The 20507-nt window shown below is 39.7% G+C and overlaps 1 protein-coding gene across 1 annotated transcript in view; it reads right to left on the reverse strand.

Moving 5' to 3' along the window:
* The window catches only part of LOC126210297 (gamma-interferon-inducible lysosomal thiol reductase-like), a 92134-nt gene that overhangs the window by 39612 nt on the left and 32015 nt on the right, over nucleotides 1–20507 (reverse strand). Inside the window, exon 3 of the mRNA XM_049939494.1 lies at nucleotides 3080–3253. Within this exon, the coding sequence (XP_049795451.1) occupies nucleotides 3080–3253 (174 nt within the window). The remainder of the gene's footprint in view (nucleotides 1–3079; nucleotides 3254–20507) is intronic.

Consider the following 20507-nt stretch of genomic DNA (forward strand, 5'->3'; position numbering starts at 1 on the left):
GGGAGACCAAGAGATGAATACACTAAAGAGATTCAGAAGGATGTAGGTTGCAGTAGGTACTTGGAGATGAAGAAGCTTGCACAGGATAGAGTAGCATGGAGAGCTGCATCAAACCAGTCTCAGGACTGAAGACCACAACAACAACAAGCTAATCGAGCAGCCTAGTCTCTGACTCAACACAGTGAGAGGAGGGGCCTGCCACCAGCTGAGCACGGGACAAGGCTGACAAGTAGGGCTGCACAGCCCAAGTCTCAGGCTGAAGAGGCACGAGGGCTTTTAACTGCGTCACTCTCCTAAATCATTTACGTAATTTTTTCATACAATATTGATTCTTTGTACCAGTAATTAAGTTTTAAACTGGCATTCCAACTGCTTCACATAGACTATAAGGACATGTAAGATATCTCATATTCAAAAATACACATTCAAATTGTATTTTCTGACTTTACAAATGTCATCGTGATCATAAATGATTCAGATTCTTTATCCATCATTTGACATCAGTAAAAGCAATAGACTTCATCAGTATACTTATTAATTACTTCCAATGTGAAATTAAAAAGAAAAACATATTTTTACAGAGTAATGTTCATATTGGGCATTTGTAAGTGTTCTTCTATTGACTGATCATAAGTCATCGAGTTTTTCCTTAAGCAGTTTGACTGGCACATTTTGGGTGTATATAGAACATTTGGTATACACTTTGATTTCCCCATAAACATGGCTATTATGAGATTCCTCTACTCTGTTATATTATAATACCAGAGATGTACTTCAAGTTCTAGTATTACACTTGACTGTATTAGGTAGTTCAGATAGTATGTGATTAATACTCTCAACAACATTTAAATTTATTCCCGTTAAGCTCTTATATTTAATGACAAAGGCTTGCAACTTGTTGTCTTATGTACCCCGACATTATTCTGTTTACCTTTTCCTGCATTACAAGAATATCATCAACTTTTTGCTCTCCGCCCCCCCCTCCTCCCCCCAGAATAATAATCCACACTTTAAACAAATTTAAAAATGCCTAATGTGGTATTCTTCCTAGTTAAGTTTCACAGGCTATCTGTCTCTTCAGCAGATGTCACTCTGCTCAACTTGAGAGTTCCAAGTTAGTTTCTTATCATGTATAGTTCCACAATATTTTACATTTACTTTGTCTATATTGGCAATCTTTGCTAGACTGAACCATATATTTCAGGTCTTTTCTCATTTAACAGCAAACCATTTGCATCAAACTAAGATACTGGACTCTCTTTCACCAAATTCATATTGTTTATAATGTCCTTTGATGCAGTGATCCAAAAAAAAGAGAAGTTGTACCATTTGCACATGTCTTTACATCAGTATTTTCAGGGAAGTTATTTATTTATACAAAGAACAAATGCGGTCCTAATATTGATGTGTGTGTGTGTGTGTGTGTGTGTGTGTGTGTGTGTGTGTGTGTGTGTGTGTGTGTGTGTGTGTGTGTGTGTGTGTGTGTGTGTGTGTGTGTGTGTGTTTATGCAATCATCCATACAAGAGTGGTGTCCCTTCTTTGTTTTTGTTTATTGTTTCAATCCTAGAACATACCCAATAAAAATCAAATCAGATCAATAGACAAACAACCCTGATTAGCCCCTGAAAGTTCATCAGGAAAGATCAAATTCACTATGAAGATTGTTTTCTTGTCAACAGACAGCAGTCAAAAATCAGATAAAATATTCATGTAAATACTTGATTTTGGTAGCTGATGTACCTTCATGTGGAAATAGAAAATAAATTGGGGGGGGGGGGAGGGGGGGGGGGAGAGCACAGGGGAAAACAGGACAGTTCAGGGATGTTCATGGATCAGGTAAGTCACTCAACTAAGACCTCAAGTCTTTGGAGGTAATAGTAGATATTTTTTAATCAGAGAGAAGTTCTGAGTGTGCTCAGTTAGTCAGAGACAAAGAAGATCAGAGAATACAAGCTCACATAACACAGAAATTAGCAGCAAGGAAAGGTAAAGTATATGGCCAAGGAGATTCTTTCATTCATTGTACAGCACTGGTCTATTTTCCACAACATCACTGCTCAACTGTTTCTCAGTTTTTCTTTTATAAAAGATTCTCCCCAAAGCAACCACACATCAGCTTGAAAACAAAGTCATACAACAGTTAAACAGCCAAAACTATCATTTTTATATTTTAGATGCTGCCAAAGACGACTTGGGTATCTAAAATGATATTGTATTACTGGGATTCCTCTTGTATGGACTCAGGATGGAACACAATGGTAAGTGAAAGGCCACACTGACAACACACTAGAAAGAGTTAAAATATTGAAACTCAGGATATGTAATTCCACAAGGTTTGATACTGGCTCTCCTCCTGTTCCCGGACTACATAATTACATCTCAATCACTTTAACATACTGTTCAATAAATGTAATACTTGCTGGCGACAAGTACACTAATTGAGGGTCAAAACAACCATACATAACACAATCCAAATGAAACCTGAACAGACATATGACTGCTTTATAGCAAACAGTTTAAGTCTTAACCTCATAAAAACATATCACACAATTTCAAACAAACAGAAAAAGGACCAGAAGTAGACACTAATGTGCTGAATGAAATAAGAATTTAAAAATTTCCATGTGACTCAACTGGGTAACAAGTTAAACTGCTTTTCAACAATAATACTATGCACTGATCATTTAAAGTATATTATCACATTGTGTATCATGGGAAAATTCAGTTGCAAAAACTAATAATATATGGGACAGAAATTATATCATAATGACAATGTCCTTCAGGAGACAAAATGTGTGGTAATGTTGAGCGGAATGTGACAATATTATGAAAAGTAAAGTTGCTACTCACCATATAGTGGCAATGCTGAGTCGCAGACAGGCACAAAAGAAAGGTAGGCACAACAAAAAGACTGCCCCTTTTGTGACAGTCTTTTTGTTGTGCCTATCTGTGATTCAGCATCTCCGCTATATGGAGAGTAGCAACTTTCCTTTTCATAGTATTATTGATTCAGAAAGTGACTTCTTTTTAGGCATAACATCAATCTCCATGAGTTTTAAGATCTTTGTATTGACTCACTTCTTGTCCAGCTGCCTCTGGGACTGTGTCATTTCTGATCATACACTCCACAAACCTAAGCTGCTGCTCTTTGTCCTGAACTATCACAGCTGCACATGCGTGGATCTTGTTTCCTTGACATTCAGTCGGTCCATGCTGGCAGGTAAACACATAACCCCATGGTGTCAGCCAAGTCTGCAAATAGTAAAAGAAAACATCACAATGTTGAGGAGCAAGATTTTGGGACCCCATTCAACACCATGGCTGACTGATCTACACGATATGAGAATATCTGTTTGGAAGAATAAAGATGTATCAGAGAAATTTCTATCCTGAAAAAGGGATTGTAGGCTTGAGCTATAAAGTAATGAACTCAGAGCTGGTACAGAAGCAAATAACCAGAGCCACTTCCTCATCCCCTCAAACCCAGAACCTCCCACAAAAGAACCCCAAAAGTGCCCCACTTGTGACAGGATACTTTCCAGGACTGGATCAGACTCTGAATGTGACGACGGTTCAATCCCGCGTCCGGCCATCCTGATTTAGGTTTTCCGTGATTTCCCTAAATCGCTCCAGGCAAATGCCGGGATGGTTCCTTTGAAAGGGCACGGCCGACTTCCTTCCCCGTCCTTCCCTAATCCGATGAGACCGATGACCTCGCTGTCTGGTCTCCTTCCCCGAAAACAACCAACCAATCTGAATGTGGCTCTCCAGCAGGGATACAACTTCCTCAAATCCTGCCCTGAAATGAGATCCATCATTCATGAAATCCTCTCCACTCCACCAAGAGTGTCTTTCCGCCATCCACCTAACCTTCGTAACCTCTTGGTTCATCCCTATGAAATCCCCAAACCACCATCCCTACCCTCTGGCTCCTACCCTTGTAACCGCCCCTAGTGTAAAACCTGTCCCATGCACCCTCCCACCACCACCTACTCCAGTCCTGTAATCTGGAAGGTGTACACGATCAAAGGCAGAGCCACGTGTGAAAGCACCCACATGATTTACCAACTGACCTGCCTACACTGTGAAGCCTTCTATGTGGGAATGACCAGCAACAAACTGTCCATTCACATCAACAGACACAGGTAGACAGTATTTGTTGGTAATGAGGATCACCCTGTGGCTAAACATGCCTTGGTGCATGGCCAGCACATCTTGGCACAGTGTTACACCATCCGGGTTATCTGGATACTTCCCACTGACACCAACCTATCAGAACTCCGGAGATGGGAACTTGCCCTTCAATATATCCTCTCCTCCCGTTACCCACCAGGCCCCAACCTCCACTAATTTCAAGTTGCCGCCCCTCGTACATCACTTGTCACTCAACAACATCTTTGCCTCTGTACCTCCGCCTCGACTGGAATCTCTGCCCAACTTCTCTGAATTTACATATTTCTGCCTGTGTCTGTGTATGTTCGGATGGATATGTGTGTGTGTGAGCGAGTGTATACCTGTCCTTTTTCCCCCTAAGGTAAGTCTTTCCACTCCCGGGATTGGAATGACTCCTTAGCCTCTCCCTTAAAACCCACATCCTTTCGTTTTTCCCTCTCCTTCCCTCTTTCCTGATGAAGCAACCTTAAAAACCATGGAATAATGTAGCTAAAAAGGTAAAAATTGACACACATGCTGGGAAAGACATGGGGTTTTATTAGAAGCAAAAAAAAAAAAAAAAAACCCATAGACGCATGAAAGATCTATTGCCCGCGTCGTTTGGTGATGATCGTGTGCTCAGCCACAACTTTTGTCATGCTTGGCCTCCCAGGTCCCCAGACCTCAGTCCGTGCGATTATTGGCTTTGGGGTTACCTGAAGTCGCAAGTGTATCGTGATCGACCGACATCTCTAGGGATGCTGAAAGACAACATCCGACACCAATGCCTCACCATAACTACGGACATGCTTTACAGTGCTGTTCACAACATTATTCCTCGACTACAGCTATTGTTGAGGAATGATGGCGGATATATTGAGCATTTCCTGTAAAGAACATTATCTTTGCTTACTTTGTTATTGTAATTATTGCTATTCTGATCAGATGAAGTGCCATCTGTCGGACATTATTTGAATGTTTTATTTTTTCGGTTCTAATAAAACCCCATGTCATTCCAAGCATGTGTGTCAATTTGTACCTCTCTATCTACGTTATTCAGTTTTCAAATTTTATTCAGTTTTCAAATTTATACTGACTTTTTGATGTGTGTGTGTGTGTGTGTGTGTGTGTGTGTGTGTGTGTGTGTGTGTGTGTGTGTGTGTGTGTGTGTGTGTGTGTTTTTCCTAATTCGGAAAGAGGCCTTTTGGCTGAAAGCTTACTTCTGTAGCAAGTGTTTTGTTGTGCTTGTCAGCGACTCAGCGTCTTTACTATATAGTGAATACACTGATCCCATTGAACAGAGTTAGTAGCAAAGAAATGACAAATTTAGATGTCATACACAAAGCGGAAGCTCTTCAAGCATCACAGTGTTTGTGACATCATATCTCCTTAACTATGTTTTGTCTTGTAATGTAATTTTTTAGGTTCATTTAGCAAAATATGTAGATACTGTCAGTCAAATTTATTTCAAATAAAATTAGTATCCCAGAAGTAATAAATTTAAACACTATGCATGATGAGGCAAGGTTTTCTCACACCTCACTGCACATATTCTTATATACGTATGGATTTATTGTAATGAATATACCAGTGTGTGTGTGTGTGGGGGGGGGGGAGGGGGGAGGGAGTAGTTTGCATGTTGTAACATTACCCATGAAAGGTCATGGACACACACACACACACACACACACACACACACACACACACACACACACACACACACACACACACACACAGAGTAAGGGCCCTAAGATGGAACCTTTTGGGACATGACATGTACTTCGTTACATGTTGAATGATGTGCGATAGCTTAACACGGGACTCTTTCCTACTGACATCCATTCTTTCCTTTCTGAGAGGTAGGATTTGAACTGTTTTGCAGCATTTCATGTTGCACCATAATATTGCTATTTACTTAAAAGGACACTGATCTACACTGTGAAATGCATTTGAAAGGATGCAGTAATTAATTATTGTCTAATGAATTAAGTAATTGTAGCTGTACGTGTAAATAAGATAATGTACTAATCTACTCGCACTTATAATTTACCTCTATGTGCACAGTTTGAAAATTACTTTATAGTGAATACTAGCTTTTACACATGGCTGTGCTCACATAGCAGTAGTTTTGTTGTGATAGTTGATTGTGAGAAAGTAAGCTGTTGTACATGTGATAAAATCAGCTGTCCTCACGTGTGTGACTGAGTGAGATGTGCCCCTGCGCACACCCAGCTGCCCCAGCACACGACAGGGCAGCTCGTGCCGTGTCACTGCCGAGCTGTGTGTGTGGAGGGACGCTGGCAGGAGGGTGCATCAGTGTGTCAAACTATTTGAGGAGCCATAAATTGTACAGTGTGTACATTGTGCAACAAATTTTATAATTTTAACATTATGTAGAACATATCAACCAATAAAAGCATTTTCACACGTATGATAAATTTCAAAAGTCAAAGAGTAAATAGCTTTTTAAGAGAGTAAATATTTTTCCCTAATTCATGTAATATTGTTAAAATCAACAAACAGTTGTACTACACACTTTCTAAAGTATATCTCAGTACCAAACTTCGTCAAAGTCAGTTCAGTGGTTTAGTCACGAAAAAGTAGCAGACGAACACTCTTTCACATTTATAATATTAGTATGGGTACAGAAGTATGAATGAACAGAAAAATAGCTACTTTGAAAAAATTACTGCTCTTTCTCTTACACTTCTCAGTTGATATTTTTGCAGTCAATACAGGTACTAGCTTTTTGTCTGCATGTTCTCCTGCATACACAAGTCACACAAATCACACACTTATGAGCTTTGGATCTGAAACCCTGAGAAAATGCTGCTGTAATAATTTTTGCAACCTGGTTGACATACTGACAAACATGAATGAGAGACAAAATGTACTTCATACTTTTAAAGTATCCCAAGACAACTAAAGACAGCAATGAAATACCAAGAAGTTACTTTAAAGCTTTTCACAAGTCAACTCTCCTCATTCCTATCCCTACCACTATAGGTAGTAGGGGTGTATCACTCCCACAGTATTTTTATGCAGATAATGATTCATGTGAATATAAAGTTTGGGTGAAATTGCTCCAAGCATTCCCGACTTATTCTTCCATGTTATTGCCCTTCAACCCTCATCATTATGGAAGATAGTTGGTTCCTACACTCACAGTGATTCTTCCAGATAGTAAGTGATACCGCACCAAGATTGGTTGAAATTGATTCAGTGATTTAGAAGGAGACATGGACTGTACATTGCACATTCATGCAAGGAGTTTTATAAATGTAATATATACTAATTATATATGTAACTAAATGTCAACTACACAGTAACAAGTATTTGATTTGTGATCATTCACAATGGTATCACCTCTGACACACACATCAGAAATGCAGATTTTGAGATGCAGCATGATAGATCTTTTGCTTTGGTTGAAGCCATGTAAAACTATGTCTCTTGGTATGAGACTAGACTGTACTTTTTCTGGATGAACTAAGGAACTGCCAATTACTCCTGCTGACTTTTAAAACAACCTTCCACAAGTGACTGAAAAGGGAATGTTGAGCGTGGGAAGATACTGTTTTGATCAATTCAGCCTGTATAGTTGACACAAGTACTTGGTCCAAAGTTATTAAAGACATTGCTTGCATGTAATAAAAGACTATTGGCTCAGAAAAGTGTGAAAGTGATGTTTTAAGAAGTCTAAATTTCAAAAACGTCCCCTGGATGGTATCAGACCCTCTTTTTTTAAAACTCATACTGACAGTAACTATTGGGTCAATGCATATGTCTGTGCTATTCTTCATAAGGGTAGCACCACTGCATGGTGAAGCCTATGTTTCTGATATTCAACTGCTTTGCTTCAGTTTGGAGTTCGATTGCTGCAAACAGGAGCTTGTATTTTGTTAACAGCTCATTTGGCCATTTACAGACCTAATCAGTCAGGAATTTCAAGTAGAACTCCTCCAAGCTGTGTAACTCTTTGAGTGTTTCAATAATCCAGCACTGAAGCAGCTACAAGCAGGGTTGCTAGTGTGTACCAAAGGGAAGCATTTGCTGAAAGGATGGCACAGAAATTGTTTTCTCATTTATGAGAAGGAAAATTCAAGTTGTGTGATGAACCACATTCTGGAAGATGTTCTCTTTTTAACGAAATTCACCTACAGAAATTGTTTCACAACAGCTCTCGACAGACATCATCAGAATTGGCACAAAATACGGAATGCTATTGCATAACCTTTGTTCCTTTTGTGTGTTCATTGGATAAAAAGCTAAAATTGGGCACGTGGGTACCACGTGATAAGTCACACTAACAAAAGGCAGCGAATTACTTTTTGCTCATCTTTGCTGCACCATTACTTTTGGCATTTTAGTATCCAGCAGCAATTCAGATTCCCTGCTTGCCTGAGAACTGATGTGCAAAACACATGAAAGATACTCGGGCTCCAGCCTACTGCTGCAGATGGTGCCCACACTTGGAGCATCCACCACTGTGAGCACGTTACGTGGTGCCACCCTCTGGCGAGTGTGAACTGCTAAATACTGAGGCCCAGCTCGGCTAGCCAGTCTCTCAATAGTCTCTGAAGCCTTTAGTTACACCTCATAGAATAACAGACTTTTAACTGATTTATGTTTGTGATATGGATCACTCCTTGGACCATTGTATATGCTTGAGACCACTTTGCTACACTCTAGACTCGTTCCGGTTATCCATTCATTATTTGAACTCTACTGTCAGTGACCTCAGGAACCGCCCATTTCATTCTGCCAGTATTTGCACTACCATCCAACCAAATGATCGTAAACTGTTTTCTACATGTGCACAGCAGGATGGAAAAGGCTTGTTGTAGGAACAAGCCATTCCTTGGGAACACTGTTAAATGTGACAAGAAATTTTGTGTGTATGATTCGGCCCATCAAAAATAGCAAAATCTTTAAAAAATCATGTGGTTTGTTCGGTAGAACCAAACTGGCATTCTTCACCATGCATTGATACCCAGGAATGAAATGACAATGGCTGCTGCATATACTGAACAGCTAAGATGACTCCTTGTATTTATTGAAAACAAAACACCAGGTGGAACAGTCTTGTTAGCCTATGATAATGCACACCCACATACAGCAAGAATCACCACATATGCAAGTGCTGAACTTTTCTGGAAACCACTTCCTCACTTCCATATCCACCAGACTTAGTCCCTTCTCATTATCATCTTTTCTGGTCTCTCTCTAGCAACATTTAGGGAGAAGTGTTCCGTGATGAAGATCTCCTCTAGCAAATGGCTAACAGATTTCTTCAACTCAAAACCATAAAAATTCCACAGGAAAGGCATAGGACTGCTACCTGAAAATTGGCAAGCAGTCACCAATGATGATTGTGATCATATTACTGAGCAGTGTGCCAGTCTTGTCATTGTTTATTGTATTGTGACATAATGTAGTGTACTTTACACTAACAAAATAAAACCAGAGTGTGATGAAAACTGCATTAAGTTACACATTGACTCAATATAAATATAACTTTATATGGAATACAATCTGTTGTCTCTATGCTGGTAAATTTATAGACTGTTTAATGTGAACATTAGTATTAATTGGAATTTACATCCCTGAATCCAGATACTCTGATAAACTGCAGTAGGGGTGGGTAATAAGGGACTGGTATTCCTACTTTGGCTCTGAATATTTTGCAGCAGAATATAAAAATTCTTTCTGAATCCTACATGGGCATATTTTGCATGGAAATTGTTCCTACCTTTAGTATCGTCTTTGTGAATTTCATACTTCATCCTAACTTCACTTTTACTACCAACCTAAATACCATCAGGAGGCACATATAATGATATGTAGATCTAACATCACAAAAGAAGCTTCTGCAAGACATTTGGTTATGAACATTTTCCCAGGATATTGTGTCACAGATGATATGCTACCAGTCCCACAAGCAGGTCAGCACAGATGTGAATTTTTAAGTACTACATGTATGTCTCAAGTTCAGCTGTTAATGGGTGTGCTTTGAGTAACGGACTTGGTGAACATTTGCTACTGGTCCTCATCGTGTTTCTTATTGAGTGGTGCTCTGACATCAAGAAAGATTTGCAAATTATAAACTGCATTAATTTAATACGGACATGGGTTATGCATTAAGAAATCTGTAGAAGTTAGTACTTGATACAGAAGCACCAATGAGAAGCAACAGGACAAAACATTTTAAGCAGCTACTGTCACTGCTCCTCATAAATGAGGGAGGCAGGACCCACCATGGTACTGAAGACAAACTGAGTGAGTGGAAGGAATTTGTTGAAAATCACTTCAGAGACAACAGAAGTAATGGTTTGGATATCACAAGAGCAGTAGCAGAGCATGCCATAACAGTGTCAACGAGTGAGGAGGCTCCAGGTCGTGACAAAATGTACACTGAAGTACTAAAGCTGCTTAATGTTTAATGATCTCTTTCTTGCTCATTTGCTTTGTTCAACAGTATCTCTCAAAGCAGAATCATTCCATAGCACCGGCTCAAATAAACACTTGTGCCACTTCTCAAAGGGCCCAATGCAAAGTGCTAAAGTGGCTTCAGAACGACCATTTAATGAGTTGTGTCCTCAAATTATTCTTTAAAATATAGCATTTGAGACTATACTGTAAGTGTGAAGACAGCATTGGAGCCTCTCAGTTTGGATTCAGAAGAGGTTTGAGAACTTGGGAGGCATTATTTAGTACTCAGGTATTGTTTCAACAACGTTGCGATGTTTACGAGGTCTGTTCAAAAAATTCCTGAACATTCATAATTTCACACCAGTGGTGTGTTGGAGTCAAATGTGGCTGGCATCACAGTTTTTAATGTATAATTGCCAGAAAACCTCTATGGGGCAAAAAGAAGTTTTGAAAGAATGGCAAGAGCACTTCCACAAACTACATGAAGGGGAGGATGAAACACATACCCATGATGACAAAGAGGGAGATGAAAGATATATCACAGTTACAGTGGAAATAGAAAGAGAAGACTTACAGATGTTGGATATGGAAAAAGCTGTATTAGAAATGAAAAATGGCAAAACTCCTGGAATAGATGATGTCACAGTGGAAATGATCTAAGCCACAGGTACTGTACAGAATAATGAGGACAGTATGGACATATGGAAAGCTTCCTGGTGACTGGACAAAGGTAATTACTGGACCTATCTTTAAGAAAAGTATTAAGGCACTCTGTGAGAGTTACAGAGGAATAGCACTACTGTGCCACTGCATGAAGATTTATGAAAGGATAATTAATTAAATATAACTAATTAATTAATAGAGGAACAACAAGGATTTCTATTTGTAAGGTCAACTCCAGATGCCATATTTACAACCAGACAAGTTGTAGAAAAGAAATGGGAATTTGGGGAAGACACTGTAGTTGCATTCATAGATATAAAAACAGCTTATGACACTGCTAGTAAGGAAGAGATAAGTCAAGATTCGAATACACTAGAACCATGAAAAGGAATACAGCTGAGAATCATATACATGTACAAAATTGTCTGAATTATAACAGATGGAAAAAAATCAGAATTGTTTACAACAGACAGAGGGCTCCAGCAGGGAAGTGTGGTGTCTAATCAGGGCTTTTTAATATAGTCAAGGGCAACTTCACAAGAAAAGTTTACAAAAGGCCAACAGTAGACAATCTAAAAATCATAGCATATGAAAATGATGTGATGACTTGTAAAGAATATGAGCATAAATCAGAACAACAACACCTGGGAAAAGAAGAAACAAGCATGGAAACAAGCAAGCTTAACAAAAAGTAAAATAATGAAAATCAGCAGGAAAAATTTTAAAAAAATGAAGGCTGTAACTTGTAAAGGAAAAATTATTAAAGAAGTAGATGCTTTCAAGTCGCTAGGAAGTATATTAACCAAGAAAAGAAGCATTAAGGATGAAATTTCTGAGAGAACAGAAAATTGCTCAAAATTTAATTATCGTGCATTAGACATAATTAGAAATTGGAAAATAACTGCCAAAAGAAAGATCTGAGCAGAGTACAAGCAACAGAAATGCACTCTCTACAAGGGAACCTCAGCAAGACAAGAAGGGACTGGATAAGGAATGAGGGTAGTAGGCTTAAATGGTTTGGCCACATTAAAGGAATGGGATCAGATAGATTTCCCACAAACAAGATGGAGATGAAGTTCCTAATATATATTGCTGAAATAATGCAGAACTTCTTGAGAGTGTTAATTGGCTTTTATTGTTTGACTAGATTCATAAAACACAATCAAATCCACAATCACACAAAAACTCACAAAATAATTCCAGAAACCACCATGAAGTGGTCAAACACAAAAACTAAGAATAATCAAGGAACCAAAGGGGTTCTGTGCACAGTCATACTCCACTGCATTGGAACATCTCCGCTTTTAGCGCGACCACTCGAAATCGCTGTCATTGGCCACACAGCCTCCCTGCTGACAGTTCGGAGCACCCGGGACGTACGGGTACGTGGAGTGTACCCGCTGACCTGGTCGTGTACGTCTAAGCGGTACTTGCTCGGGCGATGTCTGCCGACTGGACAATGGAGGCACAAGAGAAATTGTTTGCTCCCAATATCCTCAGTGCTGGCTCGTTTGCTAGGTGAGGTTCTTCATTACCATTAGCAGATGTAAGCTGGCTCGAGTCTTTCTACTGACATCACTGTTGATACCATTGTAGGAGATTTCCGTCGTGTGCGTCTTTCAGAACAAAACTTCGTAAGGCCCCAAATACCGTTGTTGCAATGGTGGTTTGATGGTGTCTGATCTCAACATAATGTGGGTACAACTGCTCAAGTCTTTATGACTGACAGTTGGTTGATGTCCATGCCCAGTGCCTGGAATTGTGCCCAGACATGACACTTGTTCTCGTAACTGCGCTATGAACGTAGTTGATGTATCAAATTCTCCTGTCTTAGGACTGAAGTCTGCTGGGACGTGGATATTCTGGCCATACACCATATCTGTGGTAGATATGCCTAAGTCAGGCTTGTAAGCAGTGTGCAAACCAAGTAATACCAAAGGCATGACACGTAAGAGCTGCTTTTAAAGTCCGATGCAGTCTTTCAACCATACCGATACTCTTGGGATGATAACTGGTAGTTCATTCCACACAGCTTGGCTAACTGTTGAAATGAAGTTGTCTCAAACTGTCCCCCTCTATCCGCGGTTACATGTACGGGACATCCAAAACGCGCTATCCACACGCTCATGAAGGTCTTTGCTGTCGTTTCTGCTGAAATGTCCGCTATCGGAACGGCTTCCGCCCAATGGGTATATCGATCAGTTACCGTAAGAAGGTAGCGGAAACCATCTGAGGGCGGTAATCGTCCCACCAAGTCAAGATAGACATGAGCAAATCTTCCGCAACTGTCAGGAAAAGTCCCTAACGGAGGATGGGCGTGACGACCCACTTTGCTTCTTTGGCAGGCCAAACATTCTTGCGCCCATCTCCTGCATTCTTTGCTTACCCCGGGCCACATGAAACGCTCTGTCACCAGGCGGACCATGCTCCTGACACTAGGATGGGCCACGTCGTGAACACTATGAAATGCTCGTCTGCTGGCACAAATGGGCGCTTTCTATCTGTAGAGACGTCGCACCAAACTTTTGACACTCAAGTTCGGTAATCTAATTTGCACTATATGGGGGCCCGTATTCTCGTTCAAGAGGAAATGCTGCAACTCTGCATCCTTCTCTTGTGCCTCTGCCAACTCGTGAAAGTTAATAGTTTGGGATATGCCATTTATTCGGGAAATATAATCTGCTGCAAAATTGTCTGCCCCTGCTATATGCCGTATGTCAGTTGTGAATTGAGGTATAATTCAACTTGTTTGTGTTGCCTCAGAGAACTGTGTTTGCCTTACTGTTTGAAAACAAACGTTAAGGGTTTATGGTCCGTAAAAATGTTGAAGTCTTTGGCCTGTACTGACGTTCTGAAATATTTTATTGCTTCAAAGGCCGCCAGCAACTCACGATCATATGCGCTCCAATTTCTTTGCCGCGCATTTAATTTTTTGGAAAAAAAATGCCAAAGGCTGCCATGCAAAAGTAAGATATTGTTGCAGGACTGCGCCTATGGCTGCCTGACTTGTATCGACAACAATTGCCAAAGATGCGGTCGGATCAGGGTGTGCTAGAAGCGTTGCGTCAACTAGACTTGGTTTCACTGCCTCGAACGACCGTTGCATTTCCGTAGACCACTAAATTCTGCGCTTACCTGTAGCGTTGGTACGCGAGTGCTGCTGTCAACGGCTCCTGTCAACGCCGTCCCTGGTAAGTGCGCCTGTAGAAATTTACCAGTGAAAGGAATCATTGTAATTCTTGGTAGGACACACTTCTTGATTTTAATAGTCACACCATAATCACTGAGACGCTGAAAAACCTGTGTCAGGTGATCCTTATTCTCGGTTGTAGTTTTAGAAAATACTAGAATGTCGTCAATGTAAGCGAAACAAAAATGAAGGCATCGCATAACCTTGTCGATAAGCCTTTGCCATTTCTGGGCGGCATTTTTAAGTCCAAAAGGCATACACGTGTTCAAAAAGGCCAAACGGGGGAGTTACAGCTGTCTTTGGGACGTCTTCTGCCGCCACTGGAATTTGCATATAAGATCTCGCACAATCCACTACACTGAACACATGTGATCCTGCTAGCAAATTGTTAAACTCCTGTAAATTCAGAACCCGGTACTTATCTGGTACTGTCCTTGCATTTAGTGCCCAGAAATCGCCACAAGGTCTCCACATTTAATCTTTCTTGGGAACTAAATGTAACGGCAAAGCCAACGGGCTGTCAGACGGACGGATAATGTTTTCCTTCAACAATTTCTAAAATTCTTGTTTTGCCGTTACAAGGCCGTCAGGTGGCAATTTCTGTGGCCGTGGAGACACGTGGACTGGTGCGGTTTTGATGAAATGTTGCGTATTATGTTTCACGTCTTTCTTCTCGTATTGTGGGAAATGTGTTGAAACAGCTGCGTAAACTCATTTGTGACGAATGCTCCTCGCACTTGTTTCATGGGATGACGTGCCTGGGTGCCTCTTGTACTGCAACCGGAAGTATTGTCGATTAGACAGCCATTCCTGACATCAGGCAGCAAGCTGAAATTCGCCAGGAAGTCTGCTCCTATTATCGGTTCTGCTACATTAGCTGCAATAAACTACCACTGATTTCTCTTCCCCAGTCCGAAATCTAACGGCAGAGTTATTTCACCAAATGTCTTAATCACTGAATCGTTTGCTGCAGAAAGCTGTAAGGGCATGGGCTTCACACGAACACGTAACATCTTGTGCGGGTGTAAGGAAGCATCCGACCCTCTGTCTATGAGGAACTTGCACCGCGAAAAGTTTGCCACAGAGAGTCTGTGCGAGAATGAATTGTTTTGTTGGAGCTGTAAGTAACTCACGGCCCGTCGCGCCCATTGCCTGCTGCTTGAGAAGTCTGGGTAATTGAACGGTGGTGGCATCGTGTTGCACGTTCACCAAAACGCTCATGATACCAACAAAACTGACGTTGATGTGGGCTCGGGCTGTTGCTCCTAGCTGGTGATTGAGAAAACGTTTTCCGACGTCTCTGAATATTTTTCTCTTTATCGTCAACTTCCGTCTGCTCATGCTGCACTGCTGAAACCTGCCCTGTACATCTGTATGGTACTTCCGCTGTGTTGCTGCGGCCATCTCTGTTGACGCTGCTGTATAGTGTTGTGGAAGCTCTGCGATTGGTGGCAGCGGAAGTGAAATTGTTTCCTGTACTCGATCAGCCATCTCTGCCAGCTTATCTAAATTCAATTCCACGCGTGAATGTACAACGGTTTGCATTGATACAGGTAGGCGACTTGTCCACAGCACTCGCAGCACAGAGTCTGGATCCCCGGCGGGGTCAGGGATTTTCTCTGCCTCGTGATGACTGGGTGTTGTGTGATGTCCTTAGGTTAGTTAGGTTTAAGTAGTTCTAAGTTCTAGGGGACTGATGACCATAGATGTTAAGTCCCATAGTGCTCAGAGCCATTTGAACCATTTTGAACAGAGTCTGGCATTTCCGTGTCCGCCTTCGAGGCTTCTCAGGTGTCGGATAAATTGCAAAGGCATCTTGACTCCCACCTCTTCATGATGCAATAAATGTAGGATTTGTTGCTCAACCGACTTGGAAACCCGTTGTATTAACGCTGACTTCAGGTGTTGGTAACAGTTTTCAGATGGTGGGCTGACAATTACATCTTCCACCACAGATGTGTAGTTTTGGTCCAACTGGCTTACCACATAGGCGAACTTCATTTTCTCGTTGGTTATTCCACTATACACGGAATTTGCTTCTGCCTGTGCAAACCAAATTTTCGGGCTCAGTGGCCAAATCAGCGGTAAACGTAAAGCCACCCGTGACATTAAACCTGTATCAGATTCGCCGCTGTTACGAAACGGCGCGGATTAATTTTCAATTGGAGCTGCTTGATCTCTGCTGCTTTCGGCTTCCTGCCATGGAATTTCTGTAAGTGAACGAGTCCCTTCCATTCTTGTGATTCACTTTTTCTTGTAACCTAATTTTCGTGCTCGTAATATCGGGGTCACCACTGAAGTTACTAATAGATATTGCTGAAATATCGCAGAACGTCTTGAGAGTGTTACTTAGCTTTTATTGTTTGACTTCATCCACAAAACACAATAAAATTAGCAATCACACAGAAACTCATAAAATAATTCCAGAAACCAACATGAAGCGGTCAATTACAAAAAATAAGAATAATCACGGAACCAAAGGGGTTCCGTGTGCTGTCATACTCCACTGCGATGGACGTCTCTACTTTTAGCGCGACCACTCGAAATCACTGTCGTTCTCCACAGAGATACCACATGCAGGATGATGTGAATCAAAGAGGACTGCAAAGGAAGGAGATGCGAAATTCTAGACTGTGGGAGGAAAGAGAAGCTTGGAAGAGGCATTGACCTGCATAGGCACAAACATTCCAGAAAGAAGAAGAAGAAGAAGAAGAAGAAGAAGGAGAAGAAGAAGAAGGAGAAGAAGAAGAAGGAGAAGACTATATTGGTTGAATTTCTAAGTACAACCTCCTGCATTCTTTTGGTTATATATGACATTGTCTATTGGTTGACTATATCATCAATCCTATAAACCTTCAATTCATCTAGGAGAATGCTGTGATTCACAGTCAAATGTCTTTGAGAGGTCATAAAAAATTCCAGCCTGTGTTATTTTATTATACAATGCTTGTAAAATTTGGTGAGTGAACACATAAATGGCATTCTCAGTAGAGCCACCCCTTCTGAAACCCAAACTATGATTTGTTGAGGATGTTAATGTCGCTAATGTGAGGTACTATTCCAGAATATGTTACTTTCTCAAAAATTTTGAAAAATGATGTCTGCAATGAAACAGGTCAGGAGTTATTGACATGTCTCTGATCACCTTTCTTAAAGAGTTAGTTAGTTAGTTTCGAGTTGCATTGATGAATAGCATGGAAAACTGTTATGATGTGGAACATGTCAAATGCACAAGAAATGCGGACAGGAAACAAGGTTTTTTTTTTTTTTTTTTTTTTTTTTTCCTTCATTGTAGCGTTATACCCAAATATTTCTATTACCTATCCCATTCCCTTAAATAGCACAAAATGCATATATTATATCTCCAGATTTATTTACTCATATTCAATAATTCATCTATGGTATAGAAGGAGTTGTCAAGGAGGTATGATTTCAGTTTTTTCTTTTTCTTTTTATTTTTTTTTTTTCTGAATCTATTACTGCTGTCTGTCAGACATTTTATTTCATCTGGTAATTTATCAAAAAGTTTTATAGCAGTATATTTTACCCCTTTCTGTGCAAAAGATAGGTTAAGTAAAGGATAGTGTAGGTCTTTCTTTTTTCTGGTATTGTAATCATGAATGTCGCTGTTGATTTTAAACTGGTCCATGTTGTTGAGAAAAAATTTCATTACTGAGTAAATGTACGGTGAAGCAGTTTTAAGAATTCCTAATCTTTTAAACAGATGCCTACAAGATGTGCGACTATGAACCTCACACATTATTCCAACTACTTTCTTTTGACCAGTGAATACCTTTTGAAGTGTAGAGTTGCCCCATAATATTATTCCGTATGACATCAGAGTGTGGAAGTATGCAAGGTATGTTAGCTTACTAATTTCTACATCCTCAAAATTGGCAATTATTCTGATGGCAAAAGTTGCTGAACCTAGTCGCTTTAGGAGATCCAAAATATGACTTTTCCAATTAAGATTCTCATCTATATGTATACCCAAAACCTTAGTATGCTCTACCCTGGCTACTGACTTCTTTTGATGTGTTATGTTTATTGAAGGAATTGTACTTTTTCCAGCAGAAAATGGGATGTACTGCGTTTTTTCAAAGTTCAGAGCAAGCCCAATCGCAGAAAACCAATTAATAACTTTCCAAAAGACCTTATTTGTATCATTTCCTATCGGACTTTCTCTTATGGGATTAATAATTATGCTTGTATCATCAGCAAACAGTGTCAGTTCAGCATCTTGTTCCACATAAGAAGGCAGGTCATTCACATCTCTCAAGATTAGATTGGATTAGTTTTTCGTTCCATAGATCCGTGCTGAGGAGATCATCGTAGATGTGGAACACGTCAATTTTTTTTAAGCTGAAATAACAGTACTAATAGTATGAATATATACATCATTTGTTTCTATTAAAAAATTCGTCAATGGAGTAGAAGGAGTTGGCCACTAGTAAGTCTTTCAGGCTTCTTATAAACTGATCTTTATTTGTAACTAAATTTTTTATGTTTGCTGGCAAATTATTGAAGATAAGTGTTCCTGAGTAGTGGACCCCTTTTTGAACTAAATTAAGAGCTTTTAAGTACTTGCGCAGATCATTTTTGTTCCTGGTATTGTATGTATGAACTGAGCTGTTTGTTGGAAAAAGAGATATATTATTTAGGAGGGGACCCATGATCAAACCTTGTGGAATACATAATGTAATTTCACCCCAGTTAGATGAAGTGGCAAACTCCTTTGAATCACTTGAACCATATAGAGAGACTTTTTGCTTCCTGTTCTGTAGATATGACTTAAACCACTAATATGCTGTTCCATTTATAACATAGAATTGTAATTTCTCTAACATAATGTCATGGTTCACACAATTAAATGCTTTGGATAAGTCACAGAATATTCCCACTGGTGACATTTTACTATTTAAAGACTCTATTATGTGAACAGTGAAATTGTATATTACTGTCTCAGTGGAACAGCATTTCTGAAATCCGAACTGTGATTTACTAAGTATCCCATTACTGCTGAGATGGCTAACCACTCTTGAGTACAATACTTTCTCAAAATTTTTTGAAAATGCTGAAAGCAAGGATACTGGCCAGTAATTGACATCTGTGGTTTCCCCCTTTTTGTAGAGAGGCCTGACAATGGCATATTTTAACCTCTCTGGAAAAATACCCTGAGTCAGTGATGCATTACATATGTGACTCAAAACATCAGCTGTAATCACTCCACATTGTTTTAATAACTTGTTAGATATGGCATCTACTCCAACAGAACATTTATTTTTCAGAGATGTAATAATTTTCCTTATTTCACAAGGGGTTGTTACATGAAACTTAATCTGACTAAATTTTTTCATAACAGACTCTTCCATGTAGTGCCTGGCTTTTTCTTTTGAACTATTATCACCAATTTTTTCTCCTACACTTAAGAAGTGATTGTTAAATACATTGGCTACCTATGTACTGTTAGTTAAGATGGTCTCATTCTCTTTAACAGTAATACTACCTACCGCAGTGGTTACTTTTCTTCTCTCCCTTCTAACAACATTCCATATTTATTTGATTTTATTGCTGGAGTTGTTAATTTCTTCTCTAACATATATATTTCTTGATTTCCTTACAACTTTTCTCAGTATGCTACAATAATTTTTATAGTGTAAAAATACTTCTGGATCTTTACTAGTTCTTGCTGTCTCATACAGTTTTCTTTTTCTTTCTGAAGACACTTTAATACCTCTAGTAATCCAAGATTTCTTTGAAAAGTTTGTGATGTTACATTTGGTGATTTTCTTTGGAAAACTATGTTCAAAAAGGGATATAAATTTAGCAAGAAATATGCTGCATTTATCATTAGCATTTGGCTCATTATATACATCTTCCCAGTTTACATTTCCTAAACTTTCTCTGAAGTGATCTATAGATACCGGGTTGAGCACCCTCACACTTTTACTTAATGGTTTCTGAAGTGTACACCCTGTTACGTTTTGTAAGTTTATCAAGTGTGCATCATGGTCAGATAATCCATTTACCACAGGGAAAGCATATGTTTGTTCTACATCCTCTTGCTGT

Source organism: Schistocerca nitens, chromosome 10 (genome assembly GCF_023898315.1).
Source record: "Schistocerca nitens isolate TAMUIC-IGC-003100 chromosome 10, iqSchNite1.1, whole genome shotgun sequence".
Classification (NCBI taxonomy): Eukaryota; Metazoa; Arthropoda; class Insecta; order Orthoptera; family Acrididae; genus Schistocerca; species Schistocerca nitens.